The 18,150-nt window shown below is 38.6% G+C and overlaps 1 protein-coding gene across 2 annotated transcripts in view; it reads left to right on the top strand.

Annotated features, from left to right (window-relative positions):
• The window catches only part of IGF2BP3 (insulin like growth factor 2 mRNA binding protein 3), a 136,466-nt gene that overhangs the window by 109,275 nt on the left and 9,041 nt on the right, over positions 1-18,150 (top strand). For both annotated transcript variants that reach the window (XR_006889786.1, XM_046669839.1), the window contains exons 7-10: positions 668-802; positions 2,029-2,151; positions 4,489-4,624; positions 6,177-6,302. Coding sequence is in view for 1 of the 2 variants with exons in the window: in XM_046669839.1 (XP_046525795.1) it covers positions 668-802; positions 2,029-2,151; positions 4,489-4,624; positions 6,177-6,302 (520 nt within the window). In the remaining variant the exon portion in view is untranslated. The remainder of the gene's footprint in view (positions 1-667; positions 803-2,028; positions 2,152-4,488; positions 4,625-6,176; positions 6,303-18,150) is intronic.

Here is an 18,150-nt window from a genome sequence, read left to right as displayed (position 1 = left end):
TTGCAGGTCTGGAAGAAAATACTTGTTTTCATTAATGTGTATATAATTACTAGTGAGGGTTGAATGTCATTTTGTGTTTATTGGCCATTTACTTTTCTTTGATGTAGAATTGCCTTCTCTTTGGGTTCCATTTCTATCACCTTTTTGTTGCGGACTTTCCTCTATCTAGGAGACAAAATGTAGAAAGAGCCTTGTGAAAGGAAACATGAGCAAAGTCTTCTCTTACGATGAATAGTGTGAGAAATACTGTGTAGAATAAGAAGTTCGACCTAATTTATGGGATTCCAACTCCAGCTCTCTTTGCATGCATTCCAGTTCCTATTTGTTTTAGAGCAAAAGAAAGCCTTTTGTCTGAACCCCAGGCTCTTTGATGTGAAATGTTTGTTCTGTGGCATCTAAAAGGAAGCTTTAAGCACATACGGCTTAGGCAGAATGAAAAGATGTTCCCACTTGGTTAGATTCAGGAAAGAGAGGGCAGTGTTCCTGGAATTAAAATCTGTCTCTAAGGCATCCATGTTGACAACTTTGCAAGAGTTTATGCTCTTGAGGGAAGTGAGTCATCCACTTCTGCCCAGAGTCCTATGACTTAGAAGTTGCTAATTACAAACTCTACTGTGACTACATGCTTACAGCTCTCATTTTTCTCTCTCCCTGTGGCCACCGTAAGAATCGATGTCCATCGTAAAGAGAATGCAGGTGCTGCTGAGAAGTCGATTACTATCCTCTCTACCCCTGAAGGCACCTCTGCGGCTTGTAAGTCTATTCTGGAGATTATGCATAAGGAAGCTCAAGATATAAAATTGTGAGTAAAGAGGATTAACTTGTGAAGAGGTTGATATTCATGCTGTTTCGTTTGGATTTCTATGACGTAATTCTCGGGAATTGCCAATAAACACAGGGAATTGCTGTCCCAATGAGCTACAGTGATTGGCACTGTTGATTCAATTGTAAAGCATAAGTCTCTTAAATATTTTATTTTCATTCATGTTTGGATATGGGGTGAGTGGCGGTAATGGGGAAAGTCCAGCTGTAGAAGAAAGCAAGTGGGGGACATAGGAAGACCACCTAAGGTCCAAAAAGTATCCCTGGCATTTACCCTAGGTGGGGGCCCCAAATCCTCACTCCTTTGCTCTGAGCTCCTTGGGGCTGTTCTTGTCTGCCCAGCCCCATCCTGCAGCAGCAGGGACTACAGAGGTGGGGAAGTCCCTAATCTTGTGCTCAGGTAAACTGGGGATTTATTGGGATGTCCCAGGTGGATGTTCCAGGATGAGCTACTTTTAGCAGATGGCACAGTGTTGCACTAAAAGGGGAATCTGGAGTGAGGTGCTGGAGTTCGCCTGGGGACCTCGTCACCAGCACTTAGTCTGTGGGCACCTTGAAAACATACTAAATATACTTTAGTTACAAGGTGTTATATGGTGCTTTAAGATTGTAGTTCTTTTTTAGTATAGAGAAAAATAAAGAAAAGCCCACCATCCAGATAACCACGATGACATTTTTAAACAGTGATATGTGTATGACTTGGAAATTCAGAAAGGTGCAAAGTGCAGGCCCCCTTCTGCTCTTACACTCTTCCCCTGAAGTGTAACCACAACTGAGTTTCTTTTGTTTCCTTCTATAAATTGTGCACCTTATCTCCAGGTATGTGATTTAAAATTTATGCAGAAATCATACTGTTTTGCATTTGTACTGTGTTCTGCTATTGGGAGTTTAGGAATACGGATTGAGTAAGAGGTGTTTTCAAAGAGCTTAACAGAATCTATCATTGGAAGAAATTCCCTGAGATGAATAAAAGAAAACTCTTTTAAAAATTAACTTCTATCCAAATCTTATTAATGTTTTTTCACTCCCTCTATTCATGCATTGCTAGAATGTAGGCTAATGGTCAGCAAGCTTTAAACTCTACCTAGCATAATGTTTCCTATATGGTAGGTAGGAAGTAAATGTTTAATGAACGAATGTTGTCTTTTTACCCAAGAGTAGGTTTACTTACTCTAATTTCATGACCTTTTTTTTTTAAATTTACAGCACAGAAGAGATTCCCCTGAAGATTTTAGCCCATAATAACTTTGTAGGCCGTCTTATTGGTAAGGAAGGAAGAAACCTTAAAAAAATCGAGCAAGACACAGACACTAAAATCACGATATCTCCGTAAGTGCTGCCTTGCTTTCTTTTGAACTAGAAAATTTTCACACACTGTGTTTAAGCTGTAGGTTCTATATTAAGCATAGTTCTGCCATTTTACAGCTGTTGGAGCTGGCCTGTGCTGCTTTACTTACACTTCATTTCTCAAACTCTGTCCACTGTCTACTATCTGTTTCTAACCATATTGAAAGCATCGTCTGTTCCCACTGAAGACGCAGGAAGCACGAAATACCCTACATTGATATTTCCTGGCTGAAGTCTTGGTCAAGTTTTCTGATATTTATTTCTGAAGTTGGAGTATATAATCCAGTTTATTATCCATTGCTGTGTAACAAATTAGTCCAACATTTGACAGCTTAAGACAACAGTGAACATTTATTGCTTACCTGGTTTCTGTGGGTCAGGAATCCAGCAGCAGCTTAACTGGATGATTCTGGTTCAGGGTCTCTTGATGTCGCTGACAAGTTGATGCTGGCTGTTGGTGTGAGGTCCCTGTTCCTCACCACAGGGGCCTCTCAGTTGGGCTGCTTGGCCGTCCTCACAACACGGCAGCTGTCTTCCCCCAGAGTGAAGGGCCCCAGCAAGAGCAAGATGGAAGCGGCAGTGCCTTTTGTAACATAGCCTCAGAAGTCACACTCTATCACTTTCTAATATTGTTCACACAAGTCAGCTCTATTCATTGTGGGAGGGGACTACACCCCACTGGGAAGGGAGTCATCTTGGGAGGCTAGCCCCCACATCTAGAGTCCGTGAATGCTCTGAAATTACGTGGAAATGTTTTTCTCTTTCTGAGGGTGACTATCCTTAGTTTCCATCAGAGTACTCAAAAAAATGAGGTGGGAAGAGATTGATGAACTAAAGAAGAATGGTAGGGCAAGACTGAGGCGACATGTCTGTGTACCAAGCAGTTGTCAAAGGAGGAAGGGGTGGTAAGGAAGTAGGAACAAAATCACAAGGTGGTAAATAAATAAATGTTCCCACTCTATCTCGAATTTTATGTATAGGAAGGGGAGGGTTTTAAGAGAAAAAAGTCTTAAGAGCTGTTCTAGAAGCAGTTATTTGAAAGCTTTAATATAAAATGCTTGGCAGGGGAGAGGTGGATTGAGACTGAAGATGAGAAATCCACTTTTTATTATTATTATTATTTTTTTTTTTGGTGAGGAAGATTGGCCCTGAGCTAACATCTATGCCACTCTTCCTCTATTTTGTATATGGGACACCGCCACAGCATGGTTTGATGAGTGGTCTGTAGGTCTGCACCCAGCATCTGAACCTGCAAACCCCTGGCTGCCGAAGTGGAGCATATGAACTTAACCACTAAGCAACCAGGCCGGCCCCCACTTTTTCTTTAAGTAGTCTAAGACAAATGGTGTTCATTGTGTGGATGTATACATTAAGTTTGAGAAAAAATTAAGGCATAATACCCCATTCATGTGGCTCAAGATTAGCTTAAGACACTCTGCTAGTAGTGAAAATGAGAATTTTAACTCTAGGGGTATAAAGGAGAGCTGTACCAATATTCCCTATCCTTCAGTCTGTGTACTTAGCTTCATTTTCCATGGTGAGTATCTCCCATTGCTTTCCCTCTCAGGGGTGTTGACTGGCTCAGGCTTGGGTGGTCTCAGACGTCACGTGAGCAGATTTTGAAGCTTCAGCAGGACCTGGGTCGAGCAGGGAGTTTCTGAATATTGCTGTTGTGTTCTAACTTTTGGTTGTCTAAATGGTCATCAAAGGTCCAATTTTTTATTTAGTTAAGATGGGTTGATTTATATTACTTCCTCCAGCCTACTTTGATCCGAATTCTAAAATTACTGGCAAAACGTAAGTTTAGACACATGAATTCTGGTTTGCCTTTTTGGAATATATCCTTGCTTGGTGACCCAGAAAATGCAATTGCATGAGAATGCCAATTATGCCTAGAATTGGTCACTGCGGACTAGGAACATACTTATTAAAGTTATGTACATCTGCTTCTTGGTTTCCACTAAAACTGTGCGTTCTTCTGACCATTTTCTTTACATTTCATTGTTAAATTGTGAAAATGGTTCAACCTTAAGTGGTAAAGAAGTATTCTACGTTTAAAACATGGACTTAATTAAACTATGCGCACCCAGTAATTTTTATTGGAAGGTGGGAGGGGATGTATTTTCTTCTGCAGCTTTACAATTCTTGGATTCATGTCTTTTGGGGCTTACTCATTTTTCATCATGTCTAACCACCCGCTTTTACATATTGTCAGCCTCCACAGTTGGGTTTTAATTGCCATCTGTGGCTGAACTACTATTAACTGTCTTCCTCCTATAATTTCCATTCTTTTTCTTTACCCTCTTTTTCAATCTGCAGATTGCAGGAATTGACGCTGTATAATCCGGAGCGCACCATTACAATCAAAGGCAATGTTGAAACATGTGCCAAAGCTGAGGAAGAGATAATGAAGAAAATCAGGGAGTCTTATGAAAACGATATTGCTTCTATGAATGTTAGTTTTAATACGAAAGCATGTTTTTATTTTGATGAACAGTTTAAAAAGATGTTTTTAATTGCATTAATATTCATTTCTTTAATGGTGTCGTCATTCAACATAGTTTCTAACTATGGTGATTTTTGGCACCATGTAAGTGCCCTGGGGTACGTGGGAAGACACAGGCTTTGACATTAGGCTTGATTATCTCTGTGATTTCAGCAAATTTTTTACTCTTTGAGCCTTAGCTTCCTTATCTCTGACATTAGGCTAATACCTAACTAAAAAAGGTTAATCTCTCTGATACGATGTTTATTTGAGGAGGATTAGTATAGTAGAAATGTGGGCTTTAGAGGTATGTGAACTGGGTTTGAATCTCAGCGCAACCAATGATTAGTTGCAGCTCTGTGTACTTGGATAAGTTATTTGGCCTTTCTGAGCATCAGTTTCCTCATCTGTAAAATGGGACTACTGCCTACATTGCATGCCTACTACAATTACAATAGATACAGTGCCTATGAAAGCTGTTATAAATACAAAATTAAAACTTAATGGTTACTCATAAACCTTGGAGACAAAAGGATTTCAATGACAATCTGTGAACTGCAACTAAGGTGATTAAAGTGGGTTGCTGACATTCCTTAATGGATGGAATGGTGCTGAAAATGTAACATTTCAAAAGTCCATCTTGAATTTTCAAGTAAATGATTGAAAGGAAAAATTCCTGAATTGGGCCTAACATCTGAAATATTACATGTAAGAGAAGGGAAGTGTTAAGATATTACCTGTGAGAAGGGCCTAGAATGCTAATCGTTTTACCCTACATGACTGCCAGCCTCCCTTCACATTATCACTGCTCAGCCAAATGTTTCAGAGTAGACCGGGAGTAAACCCAACCCCACAGGCCTTTTAAAATGATTCTCAAGTATGCTCAAGTCTTTAGCTCTCCGATCTCCACCTTACTTTCTCGACCTTTATAAAATTAAACCAAAACAGAATCCCCTATCTGGCTCCTGGATCCACTCCAAAGATATGTTTAGTTGCAATAATTACATGGAAATGGGACCTGATTTCCAAGGGGCTTGACTTTGTTTAAGGCCTTTGGACCCACGACTGCCAACTTTTATCCAAGGAGTAAAGATCTCTTGATAGCTGGTTCTGTATATCCGGTTTGCTTTTCAGTGAACAAATCTTGTTTGCTTACTTCTTCAACTAATGCAAGATTTTCAGTCTGTGTTTACTGTGTGCCCACAGCATAGCATACATATTTATCTAAGCACTGTGAGCTGGTCCAAAAGGAAAGAAAGGCTGTGTTCTCTGCTCTGAGAAACCTAGGGTAGCTTCCGATAAAGGAGAAGCAGACGAGCACATGGATTTTAAAATACTAAGAAATATAAACAGAAACTGTATACTCAGGTATAATCACATGGAACTCTACTTTGTACTAAAATTTGAGTTATGATTTTTTCTTCACTAGACGAGGTTACAATCTGAGTATTGTCACTTTATAAATGCTTATTTATACTTGATTGCTTAACTGTAAAATGAAGGGACCTTTTTGCCATTGCAGCTTCAAGCGCATTTAATTCCTGGGTTAAATCTGAATGCCTTGGGTCTGTTCCCACCCACTTCAGGGATGCCGCCTCCCACCTCAGGGCCCCCTTCAGCTATGACTCCTCCTTACCCACAGTTTGAGGTAAGATATGTGCCTTGGCTTTTTTTACGGTTGAGTGGGATGCAGTCAAAGGGACACAGTCAGGCTTAGTTGCCCTCAAGTAGTGTGACATTAAATGCTAATTGGGAAAAATCTTAATGTAAAACCTGGTCCCCGTGTGGTCTATTATCAGCTTAGAGCCAGCAGGTGCTTTCCAGTTCTTATCAGCAGAACCTTCCATCACCCCTTGTACACACATGAGTTATTTACTTATTTATTTGTTTGTTTGTGAAGTTTTTGGGTGATATGGTTGTGAACATGTGTTTTTAAATATCAAAAGAAAAGTTTGAGACTTTGGGGAGGGGGAAGGAGGTTAGTTATTTTTAAATGTTGAAGGAAAGGATTTTTAAAAGTCTTCCTTCATCTTTAACTTCACCTGGAAGTTAACTGCTTTGAAAGGCCAGTAAAGACTGGACATGTTTCCCACTCTCAGTGTTTGTACTTTGTAAACAGCTCAGATAGTTATGCTCACAAATCTGTCGTGCCTGCGTGTGTTTGCGTGGAAATGTTAAATAGCTTTTATTTGTTGTGTAAACAGGTAGATTATTAAGAAACAAACCTTATTTTTATATTTGCTTTTAAGAATAGCATTTTCCCTCAGGTCAGAAATAGGAGACCAGTGATAGTATGAAAATAATTGCAGCACAGCAAATACCTTATACAGCAATGTTTTTAAAGTAGTTCATAATTCATTTGCATTATCAACGATAGTTGGAGGTAGACAATCGTGTGAAATAAAATTAACACTCTAGCTCTCCCTTCATGAATTTGTTTTTACCTCTTTCCCTTGCTGTTTGGCTCTCTTCTTATCATATAATGTTTGCTGGGGCACCTCCTACACCAATTTAGGGAAAAGTCCAGGTGGAATAGGTTGGGGGTTCCATTTTCACAGCTTAAAGAGTACACGTAGAGTAAAATGCCACCAGGATTCTACAGAGAATATAGGTCGCTGAGATCTTCCATATTCTATCCATTCAAGAATGAGCATTTCCTTTGCCTGGCCCTGAAACCAGCAGACTGTCAGGTGTTCTTAGCTTTTGCCCTCTTCTTGAGGCATGTGTTTCTGCCTCTACTGTCAGCAGTAATTGCATCTTCCCCTGCAATTCATCTGCTGCTTGAACATGTTTGGGCTGGAAATCATGTAACGAAGTATTAACTGAAGGCTAGGCGTCAGGATTTCAGTCCATATCGAGTATTCATAGACTCATCATGCATTAAGCGAAGCTCTCCACCACAGCTAAAGGTGATGGGAAGTTGTGGATGTGTTTGCACCTTGATACTAAAAGGGACTGGTGGAAAGAGCCCTGGAGCGAGCACCGGGTCCACCCAGCTCTGCCCTGGGTTTGTCTCACCAGCACAATGAAGAAACTAAACTAGGTGAGTTATCTCTAAGGACTCTTCTTTCAGGCCGAACGAACATTTCTGGGTTTTACAGAATTCAATAATATAAAGCATTTAAGAGGGTAAAAGTGAGCCTAACATAGCAATGTGAGAGTATATGGACTTAACCTCTAATAAGTCTCCTAGTATCTTTATTACAAATAGATGCATTTGTCATATGATTGAGTTTAGGGCAAATGTATCCCTGATGGTTCTGTGTAAAATGACATTTATTGAAAGCTACAAGGAGCTGATTACTTAAAGTAACTCTGGGCTGGAGAAGCTCTCATTTAACCTACATTTCCACTAGTCACCCTAACCTAGCTTTCTCTTTGGGCAAGTTACTTACCTCTCTGTTCCTCTCTTCCCCAGTTTGTAAACTGAGGTGTCACTTTGACTCTTCTCTTTCTTTCTACTGTTACACACGTCATGTTCCAAGTAAAGCCTCTCACATTATGAGTGGTAGCATTCCTGGACATCATCTGTCTTCTACACTTAAGTGGATGCTTCAGAAGCAAAAATTCCTAAAGTGGACTGCCAGGTAGCTATTTTTTTTAAGTGTACAAATAAAAGAATATGCATATTCTCTGGATTTAGTCAATTTTCTGATTTAATGATAACGGTTCTGTGTATTGGGTTTCCATGTTGTTAGAAAAATTAAGATTGTTTTAAGAGAAGGGAGATCATATTAAGCACTTAAATTTCTGAAGCACTTGTACTATTTTAAATGTCTGAGTGACTTAAGTAGCAATTGTGTTGCATTTTAAGAATGGGAGAAGAAAGTCAATGATCTTAACTTTGATAAAAGTGAGCTGAGAGTAAATGTAAGGAAGATCTCACTGGAATAGGTGGTCTTTGCTTCTCCTGAGATTTTAAAACTAAATCAAACAGGTGCAATTAGAAGCAGCCAGTGAGAACAGGAGAAGATACAGAAGCTGCCAGCAGTAAAGGCAGAAACACTAAGAGGGCAAGAGCACAGAACCCCTAATGACCTGGTGGTTTCAATGGCAGGAAAAGGAAATTCTCGCTCTTAAAGGGATGAAATGTGGACAGTCTTAGCAATCCATGTTCTTTGCAGAATTCCAATGGGCGTTTTACTCTACATGTATTCTAGGCAGGGATAAAATGGAATCCCCAACTTTACATTAGACATTGCCCTAAAATTGGTATAGGAGGTACTACTCAAAACACTAAATGTGAAGAAGGGCAAATCTGTTATCTGTCTAGCTGGAATCCTTGATAAATTGTATATTTATTGCATGTGTTTGCTGCTGATAAGTGTGGTCTTGTGATTTTTCTATAGATTTACACCTGCTGCTAACTTCATCTATTAGTCTTGAACTTCAAAAAACATCAGGAATTATCTATAGAACTTAAAAGTAGAGGAGTCTTAGATTTGTAACCTACCTTTTTCTCCAAACTGGAAGAAACCTTTGCTTTTATAGGTTTTAAAAATGTGTCCTCACAACTGCCTTTTCCTCCTCTAGGTGTGTAATGCTCTCTTGGTTAGTTGGCATATATTTTTACAAACTTTGTAATTATAGGTGATTATTAATGAGAACACTGTACTATTTTGAACTTTCCTCCTCAAGGACATTCACCTTAACGTTAACCACAATATCGTCGTCATTCTCCAGAAATTTGGCAGAATATTATTATTTAATATGCACTCCATGTCTAAATTTCCATAGATACCCCAATAATGTTCTATATATGTTTTAAATAAAGAATCCAATCAAGGATCCTGCACTGCCGTTAGTTGTCATGTCTCTTTAATCTCGTTTTTTATCTTTAACAGTATTCTATCCGCCTGTCCCCCTTTTTTTCTTCATCATAGCATTGACATTTTTCTTCTTTATGGCACTGAAGAATACAGGCTAGTGATTTTATTTATTTTATTTTTTTTGAGGAAGATTAGCCCTGAGCTAACATCTGCTGCCACTCCTCTTTTTGCTGAGGAATACTGGCCCTGAGCTAACATCCGTGCCCATCTTCCTCTGCTTTATATGTGGGACGCCTACCACAGCATGGCATGCCAAGCGGTGCCATGTCTGCATTCGGGATCCGAACCGGCAAACCCCGGGGCACCAAAGCGGAATGTGCACACTCAATCCCTAAGCCACCCGGCCGGCGCCAGGCTAGTGATTTTATAGAATGTCCCCTAATTTGGAATTCACTGACTGCCTCTGCATTATTAGGCTCAGGTCACACCTTTTTTGGGGCAGGAATATCTTAGTGTGTCACATCGGGAAGCAAATGATGTCAGTGTGTCTCATTGTTGGTCGTGTTAAGTTTGATCATGCGATTAAGGCAGAGTCATCTAATTTCTCCATTGGAAAGATACCTTTCCAAATTGAGATTAAGAAGTGCTAAGTAGTACTTTGAGAATGTGTGAATATCTTGCTCTCCAACCATATTTCACCCAATGGTTTAATATCCATTGCTGACATTTGCACAAATCATGTATTACTATAACTATTTTTATATCTTCTTTTACATTTATTAGTTGGCAATCTTCTGTAAAGTACAGCTTTCTCTACTCCCTGCCTTAAGGGGAAATAATGTTTTTTAGTTACATTAAAATTATCCCAGACCTTTCAAATAGCACCCTCTTCCACCCCCCATAAGTTTTGGGGGTGAATCCCAGGAATCACTATTTTGGAAAGCTCCCTAGATGCCTCCATTGTGTAGTCAAGGTTAACAACAGCTGCTCTGTTTAACTGGCTAAGAACCTGTGCCCCACCTAGGACTTAAATGAATCAGAATTTCATTGGGAGTAGATGGAAGCTCAGAAACTTGTAGTTTTGTAAATAAAGGTCATCAGGAGTTTTCTACTACCCATTGATTGTCAAGAGCTACTCTTCTGCAAAGAATGTTTACTAGTCTGTGGAGGGTGGACTTAAATGTTGGAAAGAATACCTCCTATCAAGACTAATGTATGGGAGACAATATTTTGGATAAGTATAAACACACACCACTCACGTATGTCCCTCTTTCTAACTTGCTCAAGGCTTTATTTTATTTAGCGTGGTGAGAAAACTCACCCCTTTTTCTCTGACCACTTGTCATTCCAATCCATAGGCAACTATCAGGCCAAAAATGTCTGTAGGATGCTGCCATATGTCTATTTTCATGCTTCTAAATATATCTTGGCATGCTATGTCTATCAAGATTAGGTTTGGCTGTGGAAAGGAAAGGAAAAAAAATTAGTTCAAATGAGCTTTGATTTTTCAAGAGAAGAAGTGAAGCGCAGACAACTCAAGTAGTTCTGGTAGTAGTTCTGCCATATCATTTAGGACTGGTGCTCCTATTGGCTTAGCATGCTGTCTCCTGGCCCAGGACGACTGCTCAAGCTCCAGCCATTGAGTCTGATTCCAGCCAGCAAGAAGGATGAAGTTCAAAAATTGGCAGCTGCCTCATTTAAGGACACTGCCGGAGGATAGTTTTTCACACTTCCACTGGTGTTTGCCAGAACATTACACCTGGCCATGTCTTCCTGCAAGGGAAGCTGGGAAACAGACTTTATAACTAAATAGATGAATTGATGTTGGGGATAGCTATTTGACTCAGCCCCACTGGATTCAGCAGTTTTACATGTTAAAGGAATCTCAGAGCCTGGGAAAGAGGAGGTAAGTTTTTTAAGTTCTCTCTCTCAAAAAAAAAGAGGAGAATTTAAATTAATTCTGGAGGAGAAAATTCCATGTTCTAATTCCACTTCTACAGATTATTTTTATCTAAATAAAGGGAAAATATTTTCAGAGAATTGTATTGTGTCTCTGGATACCAATTAGAGTAAATTCTACTTCCAAATAGCTGTCAGATTTAATGTTTCAGGGAACAATTCCTTAACAAGTTTTGTTTTAGTGTATAACTTCATGGGGGAGGAATACTTAGTTGAAATAGCTTTGTCTTCACTGTCTATTATTAGACTTTGCTCTTTTTCTAAAGCCAAATCACTAATACTTATCAAGTGTACCTAGTGGTCACCACTTTTTGAAATCCAAATAAACTATTGTTTTTAAAGGCAGTAGTTAAATTCACCAAAGCTTTATCATTTTTTGCTTACCATTACTTCTTACATTCCTTTTCTTCCCTTTGGCCTCACTTTGCTTCATGCTAAAGAACATAGTATTGAAGGTCTGTGATGACATTTTTAAAAAACCAAGTTAGAGAATCCAAGGTTGGCAGGTAGTTGCTCTCAGCACTTTGATGATGCTCCTCCACGCAGCCTGGCATCTGCGGCTGCGCTGAGAAGCTTGCTGTCCCTTAGAATCTCTCAGAGAAGTCACGATACTTACCAAGAGCATCCCTTTATCCTTGATGCCCTGTAGGCTGGCAGGGAATCTGTGCTTTTACTTTAAATGTATATTGCCTGGCAAGGAGTAGGTTTTGATGAGTAAATGTTTAAAAGAATCTGGCTCTATTTATATGTATTGCTTCCTCTTTCTTTTAGAGTTGTTTCATTTTTCTACTCATATTTTCTCACTTGTGCTTCGTAACATGAAAGTAGAATTGATACATCTTGTCTTTGGATAAACCCTTTGCCTCTGTTCCATTCCACAGCTTTGCAGCCCTTCCCCTCCACCCCAACATACTCTTCTTCCTGGAACCTGCCAGGTTGGTTTTTCCAAGAGAGCCAAAGAGTTGGTTCTTCCAACAGACAAAAAGTCTCTAGTTCCTGCCTAGCAGCTGGCTCATGCAGTACTTAATTGGCAAACTTCGAGTTTATAAATGACAGGAAATGCTCCTTTCAGAAATGCTCAAACAGTAGGGAAGAGGCAATTGGCAGCTAGTGAGCAGAGCGAGAGCTGGAATTGGCATAGCACACAACATCCATAGCTGGATGGTCTTGGCAGCTTGCGTTTGGGTTGGCAGAAGTTAGCCCAAGTGCTGTTGTGTTCATAATTTTGATAGCATCTTGGGAATCTCCCCAGAAGTCTCCAGAACAATAGTGTAATCTTAAAATTGCTAACTTTCTGCTTATGGAAGAGGCAAGAAAGGCCAGCAATTCCTTAGATCTTAGCTAATTTAAGGTGCTCTTTAAGAAACAAAATATTTTGAGTTGAAAGGGATTTTTAGATCATCTAGATAACTGTTTCATGGAATCTCTTAGTCCTACTCCTGAGGATTTCTTACGGTGGGTGCAGCTCTTTTGTCATTATACAATTTCAAAGTAAATAACTCATTGCACACATTTATTACTTCTAAGAGGTCTTGATTACCTAGTTTTGGGGAGAAACTTTCTTTGCCCTTTTTTTTTTTTTTTTTTTAAGACTTCAATATTCTGTTCAGGTCATAGAGTTGAGTAAACTTAATTCCACTTCCAGACCAAAATCCATTAAGACAAAACAAAAAACCTCAGGAGTATCTATTTTACAAGCCAAAGGGAAACGCTGGCCTCCTTCCAGGTTCCTGGAGGCTGGTCTTGTTGGCTGGCATGGTGTCCCTCCATGTCTCTGTAATGTCTTAGATTCTGTTCCTCACAAAGTAAATACACTTAGCCTTACTGTTTGTTCATTCTTGTATCTCTTCATGATAGATGATTAGGCATTACTCATTGGCAAACCTCATCAGTTATGCAAACTTTCAGTTGAGCAGCTTTGTTCTTCTGTTATTTCAAGCTATATAGCATAGTCTGCCAAGAAGTCCAAAGGAAGTTTTACCGATAGGCATCTGGCAGAAATCCATTAGGAGGCAGCTTGTGTCCTGTGAATCTTTCACCTCTGAAGGTTTAGTAAGAAGGGTTCAAGATAAAGCAGCTGAACATGAACTTAAATGCAAAGAATGTGTAACAAGAAAGGGTAATACTGATGAATTTTTTCAAGCCCCATCTCAGAGACTTAAATTCACAGGTGAAAGAGGCTTATCATAACCCATTGTTCTGACTTTTTAGCTTTCTAAGTAAACATTAAATTATCTGCTTATCTGGGTGTCCAAAGCCTGAAAACACGGCTTACTCTGCTGAAGCACATCTAGGAATGATCTGTACCAGAGAGCCAGTTTAGTGATTATCAAGTAAACAAGATGTTTATGCAAGGTGCCTTATGTTGCCAGAGGGAAATTTCCTTGAACAGTAACTTATGGTCAGGGAGATGCCTGGTGGAGATGGAGCTGCTGGAGCAAAGGATGTTGGGTGATGTTCAGAAATGTCTTCATCAAGCTTCAGACATCTGATGAGTCAACTGTTAAGGTTCTATTGCCAAGAGTACAAATCACTGTCCATCAGTCTAGGGTACCATCTCCTCCTGCTAACACTGCTTTTTTATATTTGACAGGTTCTGTTGCTTCTGTTTTCATCCCAGTAGTACAGAACATTTTTCTGTTTACATGCTGACTCTTCATGTCTTTGCCCCTTCTTTCTGTTACATTGTAGTCCTTTCAGTCCTTCTCTACTTGCCTACCATTCCTTTTCCAAAGCTTCATACAACTTTTCTCTTAAATTTATTCTTAATCTGTATATTAGATTTGTTACCTCCTACCCCACTCCTACTCCCCCAAAATCAACAAAGCAAAAGCATCGATGGCCTTTCATCACTGTCAGATTTTGCTTTTGTTCCCCTTTTGAGGCTACGACATAGTTTTTGCCTCTGAGCTTTTCTCATAGCAGTGGACTTCAATATCTTCCAGACAAAGACACACGCCGAGGCTGTGCTTTCGAGGCTCCAGGACTTTCGCTTTAAGGACAAGGCCTATTAGGTTAGTCCTCTGAGGACAATCAGAAGTTGCTCTTGGGGATCAGTCCCAGGAAAAGTAGTTTTTACTAAGCAAATGAAGAGTTTTTTTCTTATGGACATGGTAAATCATGCAACTGATTTACTTTTTTTCTTTTATTTTTTTAATTAGCTGCTAGGAAGCTTAGAGCGAAATTTGTGTAATAGCAGCATTTCTGTCTTCATGTTATCTTTTCTGTTCAGGTCCCTATGCTCCTATTTCTTCACCTCCTTTGTTTTATCTTTCTAGATTATGTTTTGTAAGTGATATAAAATCTTTCTGGAACATGGCCCAGAAAACAAATATAATTATACAGTCATAGCAAAATACAATGGGACAGATCTGGTTGAGTCAGACTTTAGATTTAGTCTGATCATTGAAAAGGTCTTTATCACCACCAGACCAAAAAAAAGTACATTATTCAGAAGAACATGATATGGATGTTCTCAGATAAAATATTTAGATCCTATTTCTGCTTAAAAAAAGATTGGTTAAGCTTAACATAGTTTTAATAGAAGGACCAGAATGACAAAATAAATTGATACTAACATTGAGCACAGTTTATGGTCAGTGTCAGCATATATCAGTTGGTATATCCAGTTATTAAAATAAGAAAGGTCTTAAAGTGTCCCTCTGGAATAAATGGTACATGGTAATTGCATCACACACTGGCAGGCTGTGAGGTACAGTGCTTTTCGAAGAGAGGCACTGTGTTCTTATGACTTGGATATTCTGAAGAATGAAATAATTCTATTTGATGTTCTTCATTGATGAATAGCAACAGAAGTCATTTGGCCAAGTTGTGCAGGACAGGCCCCTATCACAAATCTCCACAGTCAAGAGTTTAGTGGGAAGGCAAAAATCTCTTCTGGTATGTTTGTTCTAAGAATGCACGTAGAGTTAAAAGAGAGAGTTCATTCACCTGACAACTTATATTAAGACCTGCAGTGTTACCTGACAACTTATATTAAGACCTGCAGTGTTACGACTTCCTGGGAAACAGAATACCAAAGAAATAACAAGTTGTAAAGGATATAGTACATCTACTTATACAGATGCTGAAGAAACAAAATCCAATGATCAGAAAAAAATCCAGTGGTTTTCGTCAAGAATATTTCCTGGAGTTGAACACTTACAGGAAATATGAAGTACATGGTGGGAAGAGACTTGGAAGAGGAGAGTTTAGATGATTATCATTTGTAGAAAATTAGGTGTAGGGTCTAGAATCATACATTGCTTTATTTTTCATAAGTATGAAAGGCATGGTTCAAATTAAAATGATTTCCCCCTTTAATACGTTTATTGACTGTAAGATAAATTTATTAGCATGAGAATTTGGAAATAGCTGTCCATTTTAAATGTTCATGCTCTGACGTGGCATATCTATTAGAAAAGATTTATGTTTAAAAATTTGATTGCAGTATTATATGAATTAGTGAAAAACTGGAAACCAAACTTTCTGAAGGTCTTTAGCATCTTCAGATACAGCAAAATAACTGTCAGGTAAAGACGGAATTGTGGGGTTTCTTCTTGCCAACTTGTGTGATGTGGTTATTTTATTCTTATAGTGGAAACAAACATTGAAACTCTTAAGTTACAGAGTGTCTTAAACATGTGTAAATTGGGTGCCTGCAGGTGAGACAACAAACCGGTTGATTTCAGTTCCTTGTTCTAGTAGAGCATCATTTTTTTGTTTGTGATTCAATTAAAGTAATCTTTTTTGGTAAATTTTTTTTATTGAGGTATAATTGACAAAACAGTTTCAGGTGTGCAACATAATGGTTTGATATTTGCATATATTGCAAAATGATCACAAGTCTATAGTTAATATCTGTCACCATAAATAGTTAAATTTTTTTTCCTTGTGATGACAACTTTTAAGATCTTCTCTCTTAGCAACTTTCAAATATGCAATATAGTATTATTAACTGTAGTCACCATGTCGTACATTATATCCCCATGACTTATTTGTTTTATAACTGGAAGTTTGTACCTTTTGACCTCCCTTACATCATTCTTAATCTTTAGTTATCTCTATTCAAAATAAAGAAAAATTTTAAAGGACTATCTCTGATGCCCTTTTTAGCATGTTGATGATCAAAGCCTTAAGCTTTTGCCAACTATACATAAGAGATTTCTTTTGACTAATAGAAAGTCATACGAAGGCAGATCCCTGCCGTGACCAAGGAAGGCAGCACCACCTTGAAAGGAGAGTTATATTGGGCATTTTTCTTGAGAGTAACTTCTGCACCTCTATATTTCAAAGCATGTCCATACCCAGTGGAAGCAGGGTATATAGTGTTGTTGTTTTTTTGTTTTGTTTTGTGAACACAGCTTAAGAGAGAGAGAGAACCAGGTTTGAATCCTGGCTCCAACACCAGTCAGTATATGACCTTGTGCAAGTGACATAACCTCTCTGGCTCAGTTTCTTATGTTTAAAATGGGAACATTGTTAGTTTCTATCAGTTGGGAGGTGTAAATGAGGTATTGCACAGCACCTCACACAGAGGAACTCACACATTGATGCTGATGAGCAATAGCAGAAGCCCACGAATGGATGAACCAGCCACTGCACGCATTTATCCCTCAACACAGACTTACCAGAAGGCTATCAGGCTATTTCACAGGACATGGTTTAGTCAACTCTATTTGGTAGGAATTTTTCTTTAAGTCTGTAGTTTCCTTCCTCTGAAGCAAAGATTTTTTAAAAAATAAAATAGTAAACAAAAACACTAGAAATAATAAAAGGGCTAGGCTGGTTCTTTAAAAGGAAAACCTGATGCCTATTTATCAATTAAAAAATGGAAATGAGAAAAGGGAAATGATATTAGATAAGATAAAAATTAAGATACGACAATGTCAATAAATCTGAAAATGTCAAAACTTGTTTAGGATTACCAAATCAATCAGAAAAACTTCACTGACCAAATATTAGCTGTGTCAAGCCCATATAATTTTAATTAATTCGTTCAAGCCAAATGCTCAGGAAAAATGACAAAAACTTAGTGAAAAGGAAGACATGGGAAACTATAAAAGGACAGGCAGACATGTTTCATGGGGGTAAATGTATTAAATAAAACAAAAAAAAATAAACAGGAGAATACTACAAATAATATGTTCTGATTTGCTTTTTTACCCTAACAATACACTGGATATCTTCGCATGTCATTGATAGGTCCCTACCTCATTCTTCAAATAGATACTCCACAGCTGATTTACCTCATCCCTGCTGTGTGTGTGTGTGTATAGTTTCCAAGTTTCAACTAATTCATGTAATGCTGCAATCAAATCTTTGTACAAAAGTTTTTGTGCCCTTGTACAAATACCTCTGTTGCATAAACTTAGAACTGCTGAGTCAAAGGGCCTGTTCTCTGCCCTCCCTCTGGGCTTACCAGGGAGAAGATGGAGCTGTTAATGCCACTAGCAATTTTTGTGTGGTAAAGCAAATTTTGAGTGGCGACGTCATTTGGGTGGACCATCATTAAGTGACACAAAATTTGTTTCCACACCCAATAAAAATGAATGAGCTCAGTGCTGTTGTTTTGACTCAGATTTTCAAAAACTGATTAAAATGATCAAATTCTAAAGGCTTCCCTAGTTTCTGAGATGCTTGAAAGCAAAACTGTTGGCATGTTTTTGTTTGAGACTTTTAAAAGAATCTGGGAAGAGTTTAGATTAAAAAGTTAGAAATTAGGTTGCAGCTGTTTTATGGCTGTATGTGTACATATTACAGTAGTGA

Source organism: Equus quagga, chromosome 8, assembly GCF_021613505.1.
Source record: "Equus quagga isolate Etosha38 chromosome 8, UCLA_HA_Equagga_1.0, whole genome shotgun sequence".
In the NCBI taxonomy this organism is placed as follows: domain Eukaryota; kingdom Metazoa; phylum Chordata; class Mammalia; order Perissodactyla; family Equidae; genus Equus; species Equus quagga.
This window is presented reverse-complemented; position numbering and strand designations above follow the sequence as displayed.